Raw genomic sequence first — 13,649 nt, 5'->3', positions numbered from 1 at the left:
TGTAAATATGTGGATAAATCTAAACACTGATAGGTATAAAGCAATAATAACTGCATCTAAATTGTGGAATAAAAAAACACTACATAGAGATTTGTAATTCCAGTCAGCATAAAGTAAGCTTGCTATGGCCTCTCTCCCACCAACTGCAACTGAAAACTCTGAACAAAATACAAAAGCAAACTACCTGAGAATTCTGAAAAGTAAACAAAAGCAGGGAAATAGCAGAGGGAGTCAAAACTTGGAGAAAAAGAAGAAGAAAAAAAAATCTTGAAGAAGAAATCTGTATAGAGAGGGTGAAACAGAACTTGTGGTCTGAACATAACTGGGTTGTCTTAGTTTAAAAAAAAAATTCACAATCTCCACAGGATTTTAAGACCTAGAGTCTACAGAACCAAATATTCAAAATGTTCAACATACAATTCAGAATTAGATGACATATACTTTGTCGTATGTCGAAATTGTTGCCAGGAGATCCACTCTAAAAAAACCCAAACAAACGCTAAAGGACGTTTTTCAGGCTGAAGGGAAATAACACCAAAGGGAAACAAAGTGTGAAAAACAGCAGAATACACATTCTTTTCAAGTATGCATGGAGTATCCAAGCAGACAGAACATATTTGGGGCGACAAATTTAAATGAACTGAAATCATACAAGGTATGCCCAACCATGAAGAAATTAAAAATTATTATATTAATCAAATCAATCAATAGGAAGATATCTGAAAATCCCAAAGATATGGATATCAAACAACCCATTTCTAAATAACCTATGAATCAAAAAGGAGGTCAAAAGAGAAATAAAAGATCTGGATTGAATGAAAATTTGTGGAATGCAGCTTAAAGAAAAACTTAAAGGGAAACTTATACCATTAAATGCATATATTGGAAAAGAAGAAAGGTCTTTTAGGAAACTAGAAAAAGAAGAGCAAATTAAACCCAAAACAAACAGAAACAAGCAAAAAATAAAGAACAACCAATGAAAATAAAACAAAAACAGTTTTAAAAAACCCAAAAGCTGGATCCTTTGAAATACCAATATAATCAATAAACTTCTAGCTACACTGACAAGGAAAAAGGTGAGAAAGTACAGGTGACATTCAGATCCCACAGCCATTAAATGATAAAGGGATACTATAAACAGCTCTACCAACAATAAATTCAACAGCTTAGATGAAATGGACCAATTCCTTGAGTGACACAAACTACCAAAGCTCACTCTAAAATAAATACAGCACCTGAAAATAACAAAATCTATTAAAGAAACTGAATTCAGTTAAAAAAAAAAACTTCCAACAAGGTAAACTCTAGGCCCAGTAAGATTCATTATCTAATTCTACAAAATATTTTAAGTCTGAAATAATACCAGTATGACATAAATTCTTCCTGAAAATAGAAAAGGGAATATATTTCAGCATTTTATAAGACCAGCATTATCCTAATATCAAAACCAAAGACATTATAAGAAAATAAAGCTAGGGATAATGTTCCTCATGAAAACAAAATACAGACAAATATTCTTTTTTTCTCAGCCATACCATGTAGTTTGTGGGATACTAGTTCCCTACCAGGGACTGAACCTGGGAATTCCCCAGTCTTGGCAAAGTATTATTAAATATTGTAGAACCCAACAATATAAAATGGAGGAGACTGGCTCCAAAGGGACATGAAAACACTTTGGAGGTGATGGAAATGTTTTAAATCTTGATTGTGGTGTTGGTTTCATACATGCAAACATTTGTTAAAATTCACTAAATTTTGCACTTATAATTAGGGAATGTAAATTTCATGTAAATTACACCTCAATAAGGATGATTACAAGCAAACAACAAAAACCTGACCATATGTTAAGTCACAAAACAAACTTTTGAAATTCTGAAAAACTGGTATCATAAAGATCACTTTCTTTTGTATATTCATTTAGATTAGCAATGGATAACAAATAATGAAAAGAACTGTGTGGTTTGAAATAAACAAAAAACCAGACTCAACTACCTTGTAATTCTCTCCTTTCTATTCACCACCATACCATCTAACCAAATTTCACCTGTGTTTACAATTAACTCTGCCTACTCTGTGCGGGTGTAGCTGAACTTAATTGAGGAGAAAAATAATAAACCAAGCTGACTGGTCTCCTTTCAAATTCAAAACCACTACCCTTGAAATGAGCCATTAGTGATACTGGGTGATTCTACTCAATTTCCCTGGTCTTTTCCATTTCTTATTCCTCCTCTTAGCCCTTTGTTTTCTTGTTTTCTCCTTAAAGCTCCAACATCTTCTCTTCCTTTCTCATTCTCAGGTGCCGACTTTGCTTTTTATTTTACTGAGAAAACAGAAGAAATCAGAGAAGAACTTCCACAGTCTCCAAATACTGCATCTGAAAACATACCTGAATCATGAGTCAAATATTCTTACCTTCCTTCCTGTTTTAATGGATTAAACTACCATGCTCCTATCTAATGGCAACTTTTCAGGGGACTGCATCTCTTCTCATCTACTCAAGGACATTGCTCCAGCAACTGTTCCTCTCTCTTTAATCAGCTATTTTTTTCCCTTTCTCCTCAATCACTTCTATTAGCATAGAAATACAATGTGATATCCTTGATCTTAAACAAACCAGCAACAACCAAAATCCACTACTTGACTCCCTACATCACCCTTTAGCTACCACTGTACTTCTCCTCTTTCAAGTAATTCTTCTCCTTCTTCATTCTTCTCCTTCACTCTCTCTCAAATCCAATGTAATCAGTTTGTCTTTACCATCCCATCAAATGTGTTCTTGTGAAAGTCACCAATGATTTCACATTGTAAAGTCCAATGATTTATTTGCACTTCTAATCTTTCTTGATTTATCAGAAACATCTGACAGTTTAATAATTCTCTTCTTCATACTCTTATTATTGGCTTCTGTGATGCAGTTGTTTGTCCTTTCCATATTTAATTTATCACTCCTTCACCTCCTTTGTTCTTCCTCATTTCTCTGACCTCTAAACATCGGCATTGGGCTTCCCTGGTGGCACAGTGGTTAAGAATCCTCCTGCCAATGCAGGGGACACAGGTTTGAGCCCTGGTCCAGGAAGATTCCACGTGCTGTGGAGCAACTAAGCCCATGCGCCATAACTACTGAGCCTGAGATCTAGAGCCCATGCTCCGCAACAAGAGAAGCCACCGCAACGAGAAGCCCGTGCACCACAACGATGAGTAGCCCCCACTCACTGCAACTAGAGGAAGCCTGTGTGCAGCAACGAAGACCCAATGCAGCTAAAAATAAATAAATAAATTTAAAAAAAAAAAAAAGAAAAGCATTAAACATCAGCATTCTCTAGGCTCAGTTCCCAGGTCCCTGCTCTATTTACACTCACTATATTAATTTTTTTCAATATTTTTCACTGCAACCATGGTAAACATATACATACAACAACAATAAAAAAACATTTTATATTGTGACCCAAAGCATACATACATAGGTACTTGTGTGTATATGTTTTATATAATTGAACTTTTCCATTAATATTAAAATCCTGGTCCCAAACCAATAAATTGATTTCATGACTTAAAAAGAAGTTATATCTCATAGCTTGAAAAACACTAGATACTAACTAGATACTAACTACTGTATTTACATGTCTAGTTTTATCTTAGTTCCTGAACTCTAGATTTATATATCCAATCACTTCCTTAACACTTATATTTACACATTTAATAAGTGTTTTGCATATAACGGGAAAGCTGAATCCTTAAGTCGCCCACTCCTCTCCAGAAACTACTCCTTTGCGTTCTTTTTCATCCTAAGTCCAACACCTAAGTAAACAGTAACTCCATTCTTCCATTTGCTTAGGTCAAATTATCTGCAGTATTATCTTCCCTTGAAGGGCAAGTCCTTGCCCCTCTTTCCCTGTATTTCTTCTTCTTGTATCTAGTTAACATCTGCTGAGGAGATAAATCTGTACCAGGACTTCACAATATTTCTCCAAATGGAACCCATGAATACAGAGGTGGCAAGACTGAATCAAACCATCCTCCAACTTGGCAAAGCTGGTAGTTGGGCAGGTGACCTTCACACTCTTGCCAGTTTTCCTTGGACACCTCTTGAAGACATCCACTGGAGAACTGTTGACTTTTTCTTTTGCATCCCACTTTCTTAAAAGGTGCTCAATCTGTTATCTTCACGATTCACTCTCTCACTTCCATCTGGAATCTCCCCTAATGCCACTTCAAAAGTGAGGTCTTCTGTGATTACCCTATATAAAATAACATCATCTCACTCCCCATGGAATTTCCTTGTCCTATTACCCTGGTTCATTTTTTTCTTCATAGTATTTACTACCGTCTGTATATTGTCTATTTGCACCAACTAGAATGTAAGGTCTATAGGAGTAATGATTTCATCTCTTTTTCCTCTGTTATACCCTAGCATTCAAAATACTGCCTGGCAGTGAAATGCTAATGAATGTCTATTTTTTCAGTAGTACCTACACAAATCACAGGCTGAATCTAATGTTATCTATGTTGGGAATCACTACCTCTACTGGCTTCTTCTATATACCCTGTGCTTTTAAAACAATGTTTCTCAGTCTTTTTCTAATATCGTATGTGAGGGTTATAGGGTAGAGCATAATCCTATCTGTACTGGTGACTAATATAAACCATCTATACTATTCTAGGATCAAGCTGGGCCATCACATGTTGTCTCTTGGATCACAGTACCTTGGCTGCCTTTGGAACAGTTTTCACTGACCTGTACTTTGATAATCTGCTATCAGCTTGGATAAATGATGCGTCACAAAACAGATTTATATCATCACCATTATCATAGTAGTAAGACTACTTTTAAAATGTCACTTATGAGTCTTTACTATCTTCTAGGTGCTTTATATGTATTAGTTCATTGAATCTTCACAAGAATTACTATTATTTCTATTATTCTCCTCTTTTAACATAGAGGGAGCCGAGATTGAAAGCTTAAGTAACTTTCCTAAGATCACAAATCTAGTAAAGCAGAACAAGAATTTAAAGCATGGTAAATCCTATACCAAACCTCATGTTCTTAACTACTATACTATGATGCTCTGCTATAAACATTTCACTTGAGAAATTTATGTAAAAGGTTAAGTACAAAAGAAAACCTGCAAGTCTCTAAAAGAACTAGATAGTGAGAGCTATATAAAAGTGATGGTGCCTCACTTTTTACTGTGAACTAAATATTCAATTCAGATATAGAAGTGAGTAGGTCTTTATGGCCCACATATTTCCTTGAGTCTTGACCTCCTCATCTAATTTATGTTTAAACTAATTCCTTATGTATTTCCTGTAAATTCTGTCACTCCTTCCACTTTAAAATGCATATACTCCACTATGATTGTTACATTGTAACAGTTTAAATATTATAAAAAACAAGCAGACAAACTCAGAATTCACCTGTTCCAAAATAAGAACCCAATTAGGTATAAGTATTTTAAAAGAGAATACAGAGACAAAAGAAATGGAATCATAACGGTATACTAGGTGATATGCTCGGTGCTCAGGAGATTACAAGAATAGCTCTGGGCATAGCAGCCAACAGCATCTACAGTCATTAACATCACAGCAACTTCTCTGGGAGGACGTAGGCAAAGGTAATACATAGAAGACCAAGCACTTTTCTCACTTCCTACCATATCCCCCACCTTTAAGGAAGGCCAAACTCTTTCCTATGGTACTACTCACAAGGTTAACAAATTTGTAACTCTGAAAAGTTTCTAATTGCTATTCTACATCAAGAGAAGAATGCGTTACTCAAAAGAAAAACTCACAGAACATTCCATTCAAAGGCAATTGTGGTTAATACCAGTATTTGACAACTTAAATGAGCTATGTATAAAATTTACAACAAAAAATAAAGTGCATTACCACCAATAAAACGTATATTTTTTGAAGGCTAAAAGGGAATACAGACCACAATAACCTTCCAAATAAACTATAAACTTACCTTAGCTACTTCTTCTTCTAATCGTTCTTGGTACTGTTTTTCCAGCAACTTAACCATATTTGTTTCCTGTTTCACTCCAAATTCACCAGAAAACTAAATTAAAAAGCAAAATATGACATGTTTATTTACACTAATTATACACCACTTATTTTTAAACTTCTCTCAAATATCTTCAGAAGATTACTATTTTTTAGAAAGCTTCTGAAAAATTTTAATAAATTTCTGCTCCCTTTATTAAAAACAATAATTCTAGTGAATAATTCTAATGTACAATTCTACTAAATAATTGCACTTACTACAGTGAACTTAACAAAGATGCAAAGTGAGAAATATATTTATAATTACTAACACACAGTTCTAGAGTGGGGAAAAGATACTTCTTAAATATAATTAATAAGATGTGCATGTATTTAATTTTAAATAATGTTAACAGTGGCTATCTTTGCTCATGACATTATAAACAAATTTCTTTTCTTCTTGGTACTTATTAATAGTATCCAGTTTTCTACAAATAGAAATTACTTTTATAAACAGAAAAAAGAAGAATGGTTATTTAAATGTAAACATGTTCTTGGCAAGAAAGTACTTCTTTACCAATTATCTGAATGTCATCCAAACAGATATTCCATGTGGGATGAATGTGGAAGAATTGAGAATGTGGCCAATGTCTCTCTTCTATATCCAGAATGAGACACAGCAATGATCTTTTTCTGTAGGACTTAAGAACTAAAAATTTACTGAGTGAAGATCAGGGTTTTACAGTTATGTTTGAGAAAAGTGGCCACAAACTGGGAATATATACAGTGCTGAGGAGAGGCAAAAGGTGGTTTAGCTAGATGAGATATACTGTAAAAGATGAGGGGCTTTTCTATAGCATATGTCCTGTGCTGAAGAAAGCCTCATCCAATGTCCCAGCCCTAGCATACTGAATTTTGGGAATTCCTAAATACTATTCCAGAGGCAGCCTAGTTCAAATCCCCATGGTAGGAAGGAAAGCTGTTTCTCTTTTCTGAAACTAATTTGTTATAAAGTTCAGGGCACTGAAACTAATTTGTAATACACCCCATGTTATATAAAACAAGACAAATTTTAAACTAGAATGTATTTAGGGGGAAAAAGCACCTCTCAATTTTAACTTTCTTGTGTTTTTCCTATGCTATGAAAGTACATCAAATTTCTTCACTTATATATTCTTCTGGGTCTTTTACATAATGTATTATCCTCATATTTACTATACTTAATTCTTAGCAACTATTTATTGGATAATTATTAAACCACAAACATAAAAATGATAGTAACAAAAATAAAATCAGTGTATATAACAGTTTAAAGATATAATACCTCTGCTGCACCATCGATGTTCTGTTTTAGACAACTTCCAGGGTATACTGTTTTCTGTACATTAGATTCAGTAATTACCATTGAATCAATGGAAAAGCTAAAAATAAATAAAAGAGGATGAAAGAATTAGTGTTGTGTGTAAATTTTACTGTTAGTCCAAATTTACAGCATGCATAAAATGTGTATTGGGGCAATGGAAACAAGAATGACAGGTCAAGAGTTACAGGTATTATAACTTAAGTCATATTTTTTGACTGATTAAAAATAAAGCAGCAGAATTAAATGATAGAATATTTTAACAGATTATCCCTGAATTTTATGCCATTGTATAAAGTCTACTACAAAAGCATGACATGGAGCTGTTTATAAGTATTAACTTTTTTTTTTTTTTTTTTTGGTACGCGGGCCTCTCACTGTTGTGGCCTCTCCCGTTGCGGAGCACAGGCTCCGGACGTGCAGGCTCAGCGGCCATGGCTCACGGGCCCAGCCGCTCCGCGGCATGTGGGATCTTCCCAGACCGGGGCACGAACCTGTGTCCCCTGCATTGGCAGATGGACTCTCAACCACTGCGCCACCAGGGAAGCCCTAACATTTTTTTAAAGTTACCTATGCTATTATTGAGTAAAAACAGTTTGTAAAATCTCAGTTTTATTAAAAATTTACACACACACACACAGAAAAAAGTCTGGAAGAATACACATCAAAAGCAACACTGATGGGCTTCCCTGGTGGCACAGTGGTTAAGAATCCACCTGCCAACGCAGGGGACACAAGCTCAATCCCTGGTCCAGGAGGATCCCACATGCTGTGGAGCAGCTATGCCCGTGTGCCACAACTACTGAGCCTGCTCTCTAGAGCCAGCGAGCCACAACTACTGAGCCCACGTGTCACAACTACTGAAGCCCGCGTTCCTAGAGCCCATGCTCTGCGATAAGAGAAGCCACTGCAATGAGAAGCCCACACACCGCAACAGAGTAGCCCCCGCTCACTGCAACTAGAGAAAGCCCACGCACAGCAACAAAGACCCAATGCAGCCAATAAATAAATAAATAAATAAATAAGACCTTCATTTAAAAAAAAAAAGTAACACTGATTACCTCTAGTGGAATAGGTGGGCAGTGACAATGAGAAAGATTCTTAATTTATACATAACCACTTCTGGAATTTTTTGTTTTTAATCTATTTAATCTATCTTTTGGTATTCATGTCCTTATTCTGGATTGTATTGTATTTGGTCATTTCCAAATGTTCACTCTTACAAATAAAGCTACAGTGCAAATCTTCATAAATATATCTTTGCACACATCTGTAGATGTTTCTACATAAAAAAAATCCTATAATTTCTAACATTTAAAATTTTAATATAATGCCATATTTGAAAAACTTACATTAATTTAACTCCATAACAGTACCATTTAAGTATTTTCTCAAAACTTCAACAACACAGAGTCATAACAGTCTTAAAACTTTCTTAGAACATGTATGTCTTTATTTTTGAGATTACACATTCTTTCAAATGCTACTGGTCATGAAAGTTTCTTCTGTTGTGACTTGCCTATACATCTTCTATATTCATGTTACATGACCATACAAACTCATTTTTCTTGTCTTTATTCTCTGCCCTTTCCTGGTTCTTCTTTCTCATCATTTTGTCTGTTTCCTGAGAGTTTCTTGCATACACTATTATGATCCTTTGTTTCATGTCTTCTTATTTTCATAGCCCATGGAAAATCCTCCTGATTATTTATCCAGCTATAAAGACCCAAACTTCAAAAAAAAAAAAAATGCTGCTTAGTCCACAAGGACTTCAATTCCGTAATTTTATAGCATTTGAAAGTGTTTACCCCAAATTCAAAAAAAATAGTCCGGCTAAAACCAAATTCACTGTTCCCATCGTACAAATTAAGGTCCTACCCTCCACCTGATTTCTCTATTTATATTAATACATCATAAACCTCCATATTCTCTAGCTCAAACAACAGAGGTCATCTTTCCTCTGCTTTGCTCCCAAGATTCCTTCTATCTCAATGTCTCATAGTCAACCCTTCATTTCCATTCCCCCTGGAGCCACTCCAAAAAATATCATTGAAGAAATGTCAAGTGATGGGCACTGAAAAATGCCACAAAGACATGGGTTTATGTTCCAGCACTTTGGCTGTATCGTCATGTTATATTCCTCAATCATTACTTTAAAAAAATTACTGTTTTGTGAAAAAGTATTATTTCTATGATTGGACTGAAGTCCCCTGAGGTAAAGGACCATTTTATATACATCTAAAGTTTCCTCCATGACATCTAGCCAAGTCTATTCCCAGTCATGGCTTCTTTTAATCCTCACGATCTCACGGTAGTTTTTATTCCCTAATATTACTTAGACATGTTTATATATCAGCCCAAGACCACATAGCCAGTCAAAGGTCAAATCAGGAGTCCAATGTAGGTCTGTATGACTCTAAAGCTCATGGTTGTTCCAATTCCATACTATATCGCCAAGAGGTTTCTAGTATGACATCACCAAATACTTGTTAAATGAATGATAATTACTTTTCTTAAACTAGTTCAAGTCTATCTTAGGAGAACAGTATATTCTTTATTCAAAAAGTGCTATAGTTGTGTCCAAATATGTGATGACATTTAACAAGAAATAACTTTAAATACATGTTCGTAGGAGTGAACATGGCAGTCAATAAGCCTCATTTTTGCAGGGTGGGAGAAAACTAATGGTTTTAGTTGAAAGGTATTAATACATTTCCAGTGATTATTAGAGAAACTCTAAAACAGCATGATGAGCTGGCAAAAAGCCCAAGTGCAAGAACAGCAAAGTAGGTCTACACTTCCAAAAAACTTCCTTTTCTTCATGCTTTGGAGAGAAAACATCACTAATTAAAGGAAGGAAACTTGAAATACTGTAAGTGGTTATGAAAGAGTTCTTGCTATATACCTATTTTCTTTCTTATCAAAAAACCTAAAGTAATAGTTTCCAAATATCAATCTATGGACTGCCTGCTTCAGAATTATCTTGTTACAAATACAAATGACCAGAATCCATCTCTAAGCTACTGACTCTAACTCTTCAAATGTAAAATCCAGTAACCTGTAATTTCAATAATAACAATGAAAAAATAATAATTTCAAACACTAATAATTTCAAAAACCTCCAGTGTTTTTAATGCATGGTAAAGTTTGGGAACCACTGACCTCAAATAAAATGGAAGCTTTATAAGGCTGTGCCAATGCTGGATAAACAATTCCAAAGCCTACATACAGACCCTGAATAAAAGATGGAGAAACAGAATGCTTCCGAAGAAGTGTGGAAATTCAGTATTTTGTCTCCAAAAAAACCCAAAACAAAACAAAAAACCCCCTTGTCTTTAGGTTCCAATAACAAGTGCCTATAGAGACATCACTCTTAGAGCAGTAGAGCCAGTCAAAGTTAGGTTAAATCTCTGAGGACTTTATAGAGCTAGTTACATACTACAGCACACTTCCCTACTAAATTATAAACTGTTCATTCATTTAACAAATATTTATTGAGCACCTACTATGCATAGGGAATTATTATAGGGTTTGGGATACAGTGAATAAATAAACAAAAATCCCCTTACAAAGCTTGAACTCCTTCACAGGGGACAGATAACAAAAACAAATAAATAAACCTCCCCTCCAAATATAATATAGACTTGTTTTTATTTTATATAAATATATAGTTTTATATATATAAAACAGTTAATATAGAAAAATGAAGCAGGAAATTGATATACAGAGTTATAAGGGATGATTTTAATTTCAATAGGGTGATCAGGATAGGCCTCATGAGAACATGACATTTGAGTAAAGACCCAAAGGAGGTAAGTGTGTTGGGCATGGAAATACCTAGAGAAATATCATTCCAGGTAGAGGAACAGCAATGAGAGAGAAATTCATAAGGCAGGAGCATACTGATGGTTTGAGTATCTCGAGAAGATTCTGTGGCTTTACAATAGTAAGTGACAAGCAAGTCCGCAGGAGATAAATTCAGAGAGATAAACAGGGACCCATTATATAGGTCCAAGTAAGGCACAGTAAGGACAGAGGAGCACTAGAACAGCATGATTTGTCTTAAATTTTAAAAGCAAAGTTTTCGAACTGTGTTGAGAACAAACTTTAGGGAAGAGTTAGAGTAGAAGCAAGGAGATCCATTGTTGCAGTAATCCAAGTGAGACATGATGATGGCAGGGACCAGGGGATGAGAAGTGGTACAGTTTAGATTTATTTTGGAAGTAGAGATAACAGCATTTCTTGATAGACTGGAAGTGAGGTTTGAAAGAGGAGTCACGAGAGATGGAATTAGATGGCTGCAGAGGAGCAAATTTTGAGGGGAAGATGGAGTTGTATTTTGGACATGGTGAATCTGAGCATTAGACAACCAAGTGAAGAAATTCCAGTATGACTGCCCATATCAAAGTAGCAAAGACTGGGCATACAATAAACAAGTAACATGCACACCGCCTGATTTAACTTAGCATATTCATAACAACAAGCATCTTTATAAAATAAAGGTGTAAGTAAAATTCCTATTATAAAATGTATTTGGTTTACATTAACATTTACGTCACACATTTCAGAGATGAAGAATTATCTTCTGTTCTTATTTCTTGGCAATGCTATAGCCCATCTCTTTCAAGCAAATTTGCTTAAGTTACACTTTTTTCTTAAAACAACCATACTATGATTGTTACTAAGCTACAAATACTATTGAATGAAATTATAAGTAGATGGATACCTTGGCTGAACTGTAAACTCATTAACAGCTTGTAGCCTTTCCTGCAAAGAATGAATCTCTGCCCCATAGTTTTCTTCAGTTTCTTTCAGTTGCTGCTGCAAAGACGATACGAGGTTTTCTAATTCTTGAACTTGCCCTTCAAGTTGTTTAATTTTTTCAGTATCTTGCAGAGCAGATAACTTTCTTTTATGACAAACATCTGAGTTACATGAATGGAAGAAAATGCACATTTCAATACAAATTTCTTAGTGAAATACCACAATCACTGTTTTGAATGTGCAGAAAATATTAATTCTTCTTTGAAAAATGTTTTTTAGTAGTAATAACTCAGGAATCAATTTAAACTCATTTAGACTCATGATAACAAGAAAACATGAATAGTGTAATTCAAGATCATTTCTTCTATATTCATGGCTGCAGTACCCCTAAAACTACCAATTTTATGTCTTTAAATTGAAAATAATGTATAACCAGAGAATGTAAGAAGTGGGAAGACATGAGTAGTCTAAATCTTTCATTTTAAGGATGAGAAAACTGAGACCAAAGAGGGTTACAGTGAAATGCCCAATGCACTACGTTGTCTCAAATTTTAAAGTAAAAAATCAAATTACTGAACATTTGGTATAAAAACACCACATTACGGTATATAATCAAAATTTACCAGTGTCTTGAAAATTTGTCATCTGAGGATGGGTTGACAAAAAGTCTGTTTCCTCTTTTGGTAGGTTTTTTTCTGCAAATTCAAGTTTCACATCACCTGTCTGCTGTCTTTGAATCTATTGAAAATAACAGAAGAAAAGCAGTGACATAAATATATGACCTAGGATTGTGAAAACTATATAAAAGCAACTTTACCTTTAAAATGTTTTTTCCAAAATCACCTAAAATTGTGACACTCTAATACAAATATTTTCCCTTCCAAGTTATTCCACGCTCTCTTTTGACACAGTGAATCACATCCCATTCCCTTCACAGCATTGATATTATATTAGTAAACATAATGTTCTTTCATAACCAGAAGGAATTTCATTTTACTATAAAAATAGGAGCGGCACAGAATTTGGTATAAAGTTCATAATGATATTTAAAGTATGACTTGATCTCTGAAATTTCAACTCATACACAGTAAATTTTATATTATCAATACTTAATAACATACCTATTTCTGCTATTAATCTCTGGATATACCTCACATACAACAAGGTAACTGACAAATGTATGCTGTTCTTTATAAAAAAGGAAGGAAAACAGCAAAAACAGATAAACCTCAGCTTATTTCCTTAATTATTAAAACTAGGCAGCAATATGTCAGATGTGTATTAATTTAGTCATTCCTCAAATATTTAATAATCGGTCTACTATGTGGCCAGTATTGTGACAAGGGAGAGTAAGAATATAAAAAGAGTAAAAAAAAAAAAAAAAGTGTATCTGCCCTCACAGAATTCATCAACTAATTGGGGAAGTAAAATTAAACAATTAGAGAAGCATTAAACTATAATGTTTGACTAAAGGGCAATAACAGAAGAAAGACTGATGTGGGTCTGAGTAATTATGGAGGAAGTCAAATTTTATTTGGGCCTC

General features: G+C 34.5%; 1 protein-coding gene across 15 annotated transcripts in view; it reads right to left on the bottom strand.

Moving 5' to 3' along the window:
• The window catches only part of AKAP9 (A-kinase anchoring protein 9), a 149,664-nt gene that overhangs the window by 75,480 nt on the left and 60,535 nt on the right, over window positions 1-13,649 (bottom strand). For all 15 annotated transcript variants that reach the window (XM_022585485.3, XM_022585503.3, XM_022585513.3 and 12 more), the window contains 4 exons: window positions 12,730-12,844; window positions 12,069-12,267; window positions 7,307-7,403; window positions 5,966-6,058 (listed from right to left, as the gene is read on the bottom strand). In XM_022585485.3, coding sequence (XP_022441193.3) covers window positions 5,966-6,058; window positions 7,307-7,403; window positions 12,069-12,267; window positions 12,730-12,844 — 504 coding nt within the window. The remainder of the gene's footprint in view (window positions 1-5,965; window positions 6,059-7,306; window positions 7,404-12,068; window positions 12,268-12,729; window positions 12,845-13,649) is intronic.

Source organism: Delphinapterus leucas, chromosome 9 (assembly GCF_059928025.1).
Source record: "Delphinapterus leucas isolate spDelLeu-1000000601 "Yukka" chromosome 9, BTC_Dleu_Yukka2, whole genome shotgun sequence".
Classification (NCBI taxonomy): Eukaryota; Metazoa; Chordata; class Mammalia; order Artiodactyla; family Monodontidae; genus Delphinapterus; species Delphinapterus leucas.
Note: the sequence above shows the minus strand (reverse complement) of the source record. Positions and strands in the feature narration are given on the sequence as shown.